The following is a 10,729-nucleotide window of genomic DNA, read 5'->3' on the forward strand; positions in this document are numbered from 1 at the left end:
TAATTAATTGAAAGAGGGTTGTGGTTGCCATGGATTAAACCATGCGAACCACCATGGTTTGAGGAGGGAGGCGGTGTATCACGTAAACCATGTCCCACATGGCAATCCATTCGTTAAGGAAATAAATGTGTTCACAACGATTCATGAGCACTTACCGGACGAGATTTTATGTTTGTGTTCATTCATTAAGAAAATGAGTGTGTTCACGAACGGTTTACAAAACACAAATAAATTTAGCGAATGCGACGAATGCTAAAGGTGGATGGCCCAGAGAGTAAGAGAGTAGCACTGGAACTTGAAACTCTGATTGTGGAACGGATGTCAGTCGTATTCGTCAATATAAATAATGAGAAAGGAAAGGGGAATGGTGCATAAAGAAGGTGGAAATAGGGTTTTCTAGTTTAATTGTTAAGGTAAGAAAATAAATAAAAATTAAATAATATAAAAAGCATAGATAAAATAGATGAAAATATTTAAATTTTTAATTAAAACACAAACAAACGAACATAAACGAAGGCAAATAAACGAATGTTCACATACACAATTAAATGAATAAGACCTCTATTTATATTTGTTCATTTAACAAATCGAACGAAATTTCTTCTTCATGTTCGTTCATTTATTAAACGAACGAGACCTCTATTCATGTTTGTTTATTAAACAAACGGACATAAACGAACTTCCCGCCGACTGTTCGCTAAACGTTCGGTTCGTTTACGACCCTACCCAAAACATCATGCCATACCCAGTAGCCTAGGAAACGTATTCAAAGAGATAAAATTACAAGGGATGTCAATGGGTCGGGTATGACTAATCTCATACCTATACCTGGTTGTCAAATCTTGTCTTATACCTAGCCTATTACCTGTCGGGTATTTGACGAGTATCTACCCGTCGGGCATCGAGTATACCTGTCTCAAATGCTCCGGATTTGTGTATACCCGTAAGTCTTAATTATTTTTTCCATCCTTAAAAAAATACCAAATTTATTTATTTAGTAGAACAAAGAAGAAACTTGTTGCTCGATATTTACAAATTTTGGGTTCCAAGTTTTCCCCTCTCGCAAGCGACGAGGTAAAGATGTTATACCTAATCGATCCGCATTTGTATACTCCTAATTACCTCAATATAAGTTGAATTTGATTATCGAACATAGGGTTTCATTAACAATTTGTATTTCTTAGATGTATTTCGATTATTGTCTGCGTCTATATAATGCTGCTAGGTTAACCATAATATATCTTTGAATAGTAAACTCCCCACATTTGATTTATTATTGTAAAAAGGATAAATAAATCACAAGTTTCCTTATTGTTTCTGAGACTTGAAAAGATTTCTTTGATAACATTTCTTCTTTTTTATTGAGTTGAAGATTGGTTTCTTCAGTAATTTTAATATGTTTGTATCTTTGATCCTTTATTACTAAAGTAGATTGTTTATAGCATTCTTTGCTAATGATGTCGTTAACTACTGCTTTGATTAGCTAGCATTTTATATACATGAAAAGTAGAACCAACAGAATTATATGAACTGCAGCTTTAACAGAGTAATTATAAGGCCATGTGTAGTCATAAAGCTCCTTAGGGGGCGTTATGCGACAAGTGGCAAAAAGTGCAAGAGGGGGGCTTTACGGGGCTTTATATCACAAGAGGGTGTAGTGGTAAGGGGGTTATATAACCCCTTCAATTATACATACATATGTATGTATATGTGGGGTGGGGGGGGGGGGGGGACATTGTGCAGCGTTATGTATTTCGCGCGGAGACAACAAAACCAATCCATAGCGCCGGCCGTAGCGATGTGGCCGGGCGCTATGGGACGCGATCAAGCATTCCGGCGGTATATACCGCACCTTTACGGACGGTCCAAGAGGTCAGAGATGTAGTAGTGTGCTTGGTGACTAGTTACCCATGAATGAGATATGTCATTACTTTAATATAATAGAACTAAGGAAGGTCGAAATATTGTTGGGTATCTTAGTATAAGGTTAACTATGGGATGTACAGTGTTGTAAGAATCGCTAGGTGCTGGTCGGCAGGTGGGAGACTGACTAGCGATTAATCAGATTGGGATTTTATATGTAATTTTCAGGTTTATATGTATATACACACATTTTTATGTGTAATTTTTAAGTAGACATGTTTTAACACCTTCTTTGACCCATATTTTGAAGTAGATAGGATTAATTGCCGAAATTTACAGGTTTTTGCTGGAACTTACTGGTTTTAGCCAAAATCGCTAGAGACTGGATTTGACCACCTAGCGATTAATTGGGCAATTAGATGAAAATTATTGGATGAACCTCCGACTAGCGATTAATCGCGACAAAGCTTTGTGTGTTGTAATGTACAGTGTGGTTTCAAGTGGCTGATTATGAAGAACGTAGGCAGTGGCGGACTTAAAGGGTTACCAGGGGTAGCACAGGCTACCCCTCAACCCTGTCTACGTAGTGTAAAAATACCCCTTAACTCCATTTCGGTAGTGTAAAAATACCACTCGACTTCGTTTTTGTTATATAAAGGATACCCCTGATCCTAAAAATAAAAATTAGGATACCCCTAACCTTTTGGGCTAGTTCCGCCACTGAAGGTAGGGTTATAGAATAAATAATGGTACTGAGGTGTAGAGCTATAGGATAAATGATGGTACTGAGGTTGTATCATTTTGAAGTATAGGAGTCCATTTACACTAGGGGTGGTTGGACATTCAGAACTTAAGTAAGTACATGCAAGGTTTAAAAAAACGGAAACGAGTTTCGAGGCGTTTTCCCTTCGCCTCACGAGGCGTAAGCCTCGAGGCGAACCGAGGCGTAAGCCCGAGGCGGAATTAAAAAAAATAAATATAAAATTGTATCTCTTATAAAATAATAATACTAACTAAATTCATCATCAAATTCATCAAAATCATCAAAAACACACATAAAAAAGACATAAGTTGCTTGAAATTGACATAAAAAGTCAAAAACATCAAAAACAATTATCAGAAACCCCTGAGGCGCACCTGAGGCGCACCTGAGGCGCAGCCTTTTTAGCGCCTCAGCCTCTTTGAGGCGCATGTACACTAGAAACCCCCTGAGGCGCGCCTCAGAGTCGTTTTTTGGGCGTTTCGCCTTGAGGCGCGCCTCGAGGCGCACGCCTCAGCCGTTTTTTAAAACCATGAGTACATGCGGCCATAATAGTCGAAGGCGCCCAGGTGCAAGGTGCTTAAAAAGCGAGAATAAGCAAGGCGCACGGTATAAACAGGCCATTTTTAGCTGTTTAAACTGTTTAGGCTTCTTTTATGCCATTTTATATTGTTTCATACCTGGTTTTTTTGCAGAAATTGGTAAGAATTTTGCAATTTGAGTGTGTGCACCTTAATGGGCGCAAGGTGTTTGACTGCGCGTATGACCATAGTTGCTAATAGCGTTCATAGCGAGCGCATAGCTGTCAATAGCGATCTCTATAGCGCGCTATGTAGCATATAGGTCCAGTGTCGTTGCTATTTGGGTTGTAGCGATGGATGGTGAGAATAGCGACACTTTATTTATGTATTTTTTTTAAATATAAATAGCAATTAAATATAGCTATAAAATAGTTAGATTTTAGGTTTTTGTTAAATATACATGTAAAGTAGCATATATACCAGGGTATTTTGATATAACATACATATTAAAAAAAAGTTCTAGTGTATAGCTATTTATAAAATAGCCGCCCGCTATTTATCGCTATTTGCTATGTAGCATATAGGTACCTTATCGCTATTTGTCGCTATTCGCTATGTAGCATATAGGTACCTTATCGCTATTTGTTGCTATTTATCTTATTTTTCTCATTTTTTTACGGTTTGCTGTCAACTTCCACTGTAAAATGCATGTGTATGGAATGTTGAAAAGAAAGGCTTTCTGATTAACGTAAGTTTTTTTACTGATTTCTAAAGTCTAGGTGGTAATTTTGAGTAGTTAAGCTAAAAATGGGTCGATTAGTGTTAATATGTATGATCTGAAACGGGTCAAAGACTCAAATGTGTAAAGTTCTGAAACTTATCTGCAAAATGTGTAAATCATTTCAGGAAGCAGTCTCAAACACCATGGATGATGCATTCACCATTCAAATAAGTACCAACTTAGTCAAACAGCTAGCTGCCGACACCGACAAAGTGAAGAAGAAACGAAAACCGAAACCCAAGACACCAAAACCGCCCCAACAAAACCATATTCAACCCACCAACCAGAACAACTTCAACGACGACTCCCAAACGCTAAAACCTGTGCACCCTGCCGCTGGATGGCCGCCAATGTACCTCCCAATTCCGCCACCTGCACCGCCTGCTAATGCTGAGCTGGACGCCATCCGGTCTGTCCTTCGGGAAAGCGAAAGGGTTTTGGAGAAAGTGGAAAAGAAAGAAGATGAGATGGTGGTCGAAGTGACGCAAAAGGCGAAAGAGCTTCATGATAAAGAGTTTAAACTTCCGGAGCCAAAACCTATGCCGTGTTCGGATGATTTAAACGCTTGCTTGGATTGCTACAGAGAAAACACTAAGGACCCGTTGAAATGCAGTAATTTGGTCAAGAACTTTGCTGATTGTGTTCGCACTATACGACAGCAAGTCAGCCCGTCAAATAAATAAAACGTTTTGATACGAGATTTTGCTAGTTTTAACTAGACAATGTGGAATAATTCAACATTGCTCTAGAGGATGAGTTGAATTACTGGAATACAATCTGTGAATTGTATGCAAGTTTTGTTGGGTCATTATTGTGATATACTGTTGACTTTTGTTGGTTTATGTATCCATTTTTGGTGCTATGTTCTCAAAGATGTTAGAAGAGTTTTTTTTTTTTTTTTTTTTTTTTTTTTTTTTTTTTTTTTTTTTTTTTTTTCAAACCGACATTTATACACTCGTAGAATTGTAAATAGTTGTGGTTTGCATGGGAGGGGTGTAGACGAATTTGTATTTATGGTCCGGTTTTTATTGTTTTTGTCGAACTTAGCGACCAGCCGACTACTGCCTTTTGGTCACTAATCTACAAAATTAGTGACCATGGTCTCTAATTAATCTACAAAATTGGTGTCTAATCTGTCATACTCTTTAAATTGAATCACACTTGAGGTTAAACTATATTCAAATTGTATTCATCTGTACTGGAGGTCTTGAGTTAAAGATTATCCTCCATCAAACTTGAGGTTTCAATTTCAAAACAAGTAGAGATCTTTTTCTTTTTAAATTGAATTAAATTAATATTTGAGTAAATTACTGTTTTGATTCATGTGGTTTAGCCAGTTTAACCCTTTCAACCTAAAAAGAAATCTTTTGACGATTAGACCCTGATGTTGCATTTTATAACGGTTTTGGCCCCCCGACACTAACTTTGTTACTCTTTTGGAGTTAAGTATAATGGTAATTATGTCATTACATATCTTAGGGGCTGTTTTTTTAATCATTACAAATAATATTTAAAAGACTATTAATACAGTTACTCAAGTTTTTTTTATTATTTAGTTATTTTCACGGTTATTTTTTAACAAAATATGTTTTAAATATACAAATAAATATGCATTTTCATTAATCCTTTTTAAACCCTTTGTTTTTAATATCGTTCTTTTTAAATTCGTTTGTCCTTTAAAGTTTTTTTTAAACATTTCATTCTATACCGTTTTTTAACTTTTTTAAACAATTTGTTTATTTTAAGTCGTTCATTTTTGAAAGCGTCTCCTTTTAAACATTTCCTTTTAGAAACGTTTTTAAAATCGTTTGAAACTTTGTATTCAATTTACTTATAGCCATTAGGTAAAAAGAACTTCAAAAAATGAACGACTTCAAAAATCGAAAGAATTTCAAAACGATCGATTTTAAACGAACGAGTGGTTTAAAAACAAAGATTATAAAAAACGACATTTATAAAAAAACAAAACCTTACAAAAATTAGTTAACAGTTGTAAGGTTTTAAAAAACACACGAATTTAATAAGCGAAAGGTTAAAAATATAACGAATTTTGAACAAACAAATGGAAGATTTGAAAAAAGATAGACCATTCTAAAAAAAGTTGAGAAATGAACGATCTTTTGCAAACTTTTTATTAGAATAATTCACCTTTTTTTTTCAAATCTTCCATTTCTTTTGTTTTTATACACATAATGAACGACTTAAAAAATGTGATTTGTTCAAAAAGTTTAAAAAACAAACGATTTTAAAAAGAACGGTATAAAATGAATTGTTTAAAAAACTTTAAAAGACAAAAGAAATTTAAAAAGAACGGCATAAAGAAAACAACTAGTTTAAAAAGGAACAATTTAAAAAACGATAGACGGTTAAAAAAAAGGTTAAAAAACAAATGATTTTAAAAACGATATTTGTAAAAAAGAAACAAACGGTTAAAGAAAATACATATTTATGTGTATATTTAAAACGTAATTTTTTTAAATAATAATCGTGAAAATAACTAAATAAATTAAAAAATTGAGTAATTGCATTAATAATCTATTAAATATTAAAAGAACTTCGTAATTATAAGAATAAATTGCCAAAATCGTCCTTGAGGTTTGACATGTTTGTTAGTTTCATCCAAAACAACTTTTTTGTACCATTCGCCCTTCACTTTCGAGAATTTTTGCCATTTTCATCTAAACGTCTAATTTAGGTTAATTTTCTGGCATATATTTGGATCAAAATGGCAAAAAATCTGAAACCTCAGGGACGATTTTGGCAAAAGAGTTTGTCGTTTGGATGAAAATGACAAATTAGCCAAAAAGTGATTGGCAATATGGTACAAAAAAATTATTTTGGATGAAACTGACAAACGTGTCCAAACCTCAGGAACGATTTTGGCAATTTACTCTAATTATAAAAAAAAAAAAAAACAAACCCTAAAGTATATAATGACCTAATTACCCTTACACTTAACTGCAAAAAGTAACAAAGTTAGTGTCAGGGGCCTAAATCGTTATAAAATGCAACATTGAGGTTTGATATGTCAAAATATTTTTTTTGACTGAAATGGTTACACTAGCTAAATCACATGGGCCAAAACAGTAATTTACTCTTAATACATTTTAAAATACTATAACATTTCTTTAGTTGATTCTGTGAATGAAATCGTTTGTAAATCACCTTCGAACATGGTTATAGCTATATTTGGTACGAAATTGGTCAAATTACCAAACTAAATATTCTTTTAAAATATTTAACGAGCATTTGACCAAAATTTTATTGGTTACTAATTCAATAAAGAGACAATTAAAAACAAAACAAGGTTACTAATTCAATAAAGAGACAATTAAAAACAAAACAAAATAAAATGGAGATGCGGGGTATCGATCCCCGTACCTCTCGCATGCTAAGCGAGCGCTCTACCATCTGAGCTACATCCCCTTTATGCTTGAAAATAAAATAAAATACTTACTTAGGAACTGGATCTGTTTATTATTATTTAAACCGTTCAGAAATTGTATCATTTTGTTTCCGGGAAATGTTAGAAAAATAAGAAACTAAACCATCTTCCTACAAACTAGCTTTGTGAGTGGTAATCTATGTATATATGTTATCAAAGCTACCTTACATTTATTTTAGGAGTAAAATGCATAGATAGTCCCTGTGGTTTAGTGAAATTTCACTTTTAGTCCTTAACTTTTCAAAATTACACTTTTAGTCCCTGTGGTTTGACAAGTTGTTACTTGGATAGTCCCCAAAGCGGATGGGGGTTGGTTTTTCTGGTTAACTGGGTGTGAAATGACAAGGACTATCCGAGTAACAACTTGTCAAACCACAGGGACTATCCGAGTAACAACTTGTCAAACAACAGGGACTATCCGAGTAACCTTCATCCGCTTTAGGGACTATACAAGTAACAACTTGTCAAACCACAGGGACTAAGAGTGTAATTCTGAAAAGTTAAGGACTAAAGATGAAATTTTATCAAACCACAGGGACTATCCGTGCATTTTACTCTTTATTTTAGTTATTTTTCATATATTCACTTCGTTTACCCCTTTCGTTATTTTATTATTATTCTTTTGCGACGTTCTTATTTTTATCTAGGTTTCAATAAAAATTTTGTTCGAAAACGAATGGGTCAAATATAATTGGTTATTCTGTTCTTCATCGTGACAAATCGAATTGATACTGTCCGAACAACTTCGGTAACGGTATAGAGTATCTTTTAGTGTCAGTACCGTAACAGTACCGTGATGAACCGAATTGATACCGTCCCAATAATATTGGTACCACATCGACTCCGACCGAACAAAACTATTAACGGTACCAATACTATTAGAACTATTACTCGTATCGTTTTTGTGGTATCTAATTGATGCAAAATATGTCAATATTATGATTTTACTATTTGGTGTTTGTCTTTCGGTTGCTGTACCAAATGCTAATATTTTACTAGCATTGACCGAAATCCCACGTTTCATTTTTGTTAAACTTTATGATTTCTTCTTTTTAATTGCTTTCGTATTCGTACATCACACTGATTAGTTCAGCGAATTTTGGAGTTTAGCTCTGCACTTCTAATTTCGTGATTTTGATTGGTGAATCATGAATGGTAGGTTGTTTAAGGTTCGACGTCGTTTTGAAGTTAAAATCGCATACCTTTCTTATTTAAGTTGTTAGACATCATACAGGAAACAACAAACAACATAGATGAGTTGATTTAAGTGACAGGTGAATGACCCGAATCTGTTTTAGTTGCTTGATTTTGTTGAAAGAAGTCTAGAGTTTAGTTAGCAAGATTCAAGTTCGATTATGTTGGTTGGTGTTCTTGATTTTTTCATATCGATAAATTCTTTAGCGATTTTGGAATTATGTAACACCTGTGTAATTCTGATATGTTAGTTAGGCTTCGTTCATGGTTGGTTTAAATTTGTGGAAATACAGAATATGGATTTTATATACAACTAATGGTCAAATAATCAAATGTTGAGATGGCCGAGTTGGTCTAAGGCGCCAGATTAAGGTTCTGGTCCGAAAGGGCGTGGGTTCAAATCCCACTCTCAACATTTAAATTTTCTTTCATTTTGGTTCCAGACCAAGCCAAGCCGTTTATTTATTTTGAATTCATTACCAGTTTCTAACTAAAACCAAGTAACTTATCACCTGTATAGCTAATCGTTATTGACTCGGTTAAAAGCCCGAACGAGTCGAGCTATAACGACCCCGAGCTCAAGCCTAAAATACAAAGCTCGTTTAGGCTCGCGAGTCTAAACGAGCCCAAAAAAATTTACTTTTTATATATATATAATATAATAATACTGATGATAATAACATTGGCGAGCCGAGCTTTTAGTTTGTTTGAGATTGTTCTCAAAATAGCTCGAGCCGATATCGAGTTTTGGCTTTAACTCGTGAGCCGAACTCGAGCTCAAATAAGTAGGCTCGAACCGAGCCGAGCTCGAACTCGGGCTTGGACTCGGCCTGGCTCGTTTACACCCTTAGGCACATCCTCTTTGGTTCCAATTTCTTACACTACAAATAACTGAAATTTGGATTTAGGGTAAATTACACTTTTCGTCCTTTATGTTTATACCGGATTGCAATAGATAACCTTTAACTTCAATAATTACAGTCACAGTCCTTTATTTGGAAAACTCGTTACACATTTCGGCCTTTAACACTAACCAGGTTAAAAATTTAAGTTAATTATGATATCTGACTTGCACAAGAGGTTATGTTAGTAATTTTATCTATTATATTAACAATATATATTTATACAAAACATTAACAGAAAGTCTCTCTTCTCATCCCATCTCTCTCTCTCTCTACCTACCTAGCCCCTCTCACTTCTGTTTCACCTGCAACTTTGAAGATCTGAACTACTGCAACCTTGAAGATATAAATTCATCATACACAATCACTTATTGTCTTTTTTTGTATGCATCTACACCAAATAACAACACCACTACCACTTAACAGTAACCTACACAGCACCACCAACCCACCATCGCACTTGACCCTCTTTCTTACCTACAGAAGCACCTACATGAAAATGGCTTGAAAACATTACAAAAACAAAAACCCCTCTAAAAACCACCACCGCACAAAAACAACTCACCGGAACTCCTCTGGAAAATCAACACGTTTTGATTTTACATACATCGTACCTAAAGTAGCCGATCCTCCAGAATCCAGCGAATTCAGTCCAGATCCGGCGACTTCAGTCCAATTCACAAATCTAGGGTATCTAACGAGATCATGGGCTCGATTTGGTAGTTATGGTTCTGATGTAGGTTAAACATGTGCTCGATTTGGTATCTAGCCCACGACTTCAGTCCGGTTAGGCTCTCAGGCGACCCATATTTGACGGTATGGTTCTGATTTAGGTTAAACATGGGCTCAATTTGGTTTCGTCATTCAGATTCGGGTTTAGGGTTTCTAGATGGTAGGGTTTAGGGCTTGATCTTATATAGGGTGCTAGTTGTGTGAGGGTGGGGATGGCAGTGGTGGTGTACACCGTCTAAGAAAGAGATAGGAGTCTGAGTTGAGGAGTTAGTTTGAGAAAGAGGAGTTTCATAAAGGAAAAAGAAACAAGTCTGAATAGACAGAAATGCCCTCATCTGAGGTGCACATGACCAGAGTTAACTGAATTTTTTAACCTGGTTAGTAATAAAGGACGAAATGTGTAACGAGTTTTCCAAATAAAGGACAGTGACTGTAATTATTGAAGTTAAAGGTCATCTATTGCAATCCGGTATAAACATAAAGGACGAGAAGTGTAATTTACCCTTGGATTTATAAAAAAGGGTAACCATG

General features: G+C 35.1%; 1 protein-coding gene and 2 non-coding genes across 3 annotated transcripts; 2 read left to right on the forward strand and 1 right to left on the reverse strand.

Annotated features, from left to right (window-relative positions):
• The first annotated feature begins 989 nt into the window (after positions 1-989).
• On the forward strand, positions 990-4,797 carry LOC110922963 (MICOS complex subunit mic25a). Its single transcript, XM_022167158.2, has 2 exons — positions 990-1,074; positions 4,051-4,797. Exon 2 carries the CDS (start codon positions 4,069-4,071, stop codon positions 4,606-4,608), a length of 540 nt encoding a protein of 179 aa, XP_022022850.1. The 5' UTR covers positions 990-1,074; positions 4,051-4,068; the 3' UTR covers positions 4,609-4,797.
• Positions 4,798-7,278: 2,481 nt separating this feature from the next.
• On the reverse strand, positions 7,279-7,351 carry TRNAA-AGC. Its single transcript has one exon. It is a non-coding gene; the product is annotated as a tRNA-Ala (tRNA).
• A 1,547-nt stretch (positions 7,352-8,898) lies between these two features.
• Positions 8,899-8,979, forward strand: TRNAL-AAG. The gene has a single exon. It is a non-coding gene; the product is annotated as a tRNA-Leu (tRNA).
• The last annotated feature ends 1,750 nt before the right edge of the window (positions 8,980-10,729 follow it).

The sequence above is a fragment of the Helianthus annuus genome, chromosome 2 (assembly GCF_002127325.2).
Source record: "Helianthus annuus cultivar XRQ/B chromosome 2, HanXRQr2.0-SUNRISE, whole genome shotgun sequence".
Lineage (NCBI taxonomy): Eukaryota > Viridiplantae > Streptophyta > Magnoliopsida > Asterales > Asteraceae > Helianthus > Helianthus annuus.

What these genes read in the sequence shown, in the direction of transcription:
- LOC110922963 (XM_022167158.2), top strand. Translation starts at nt 4,069, where the DNA reads ATGGATGATGCATTCACCATTCAAATAAGTACCAACTTAGTCAAACAG.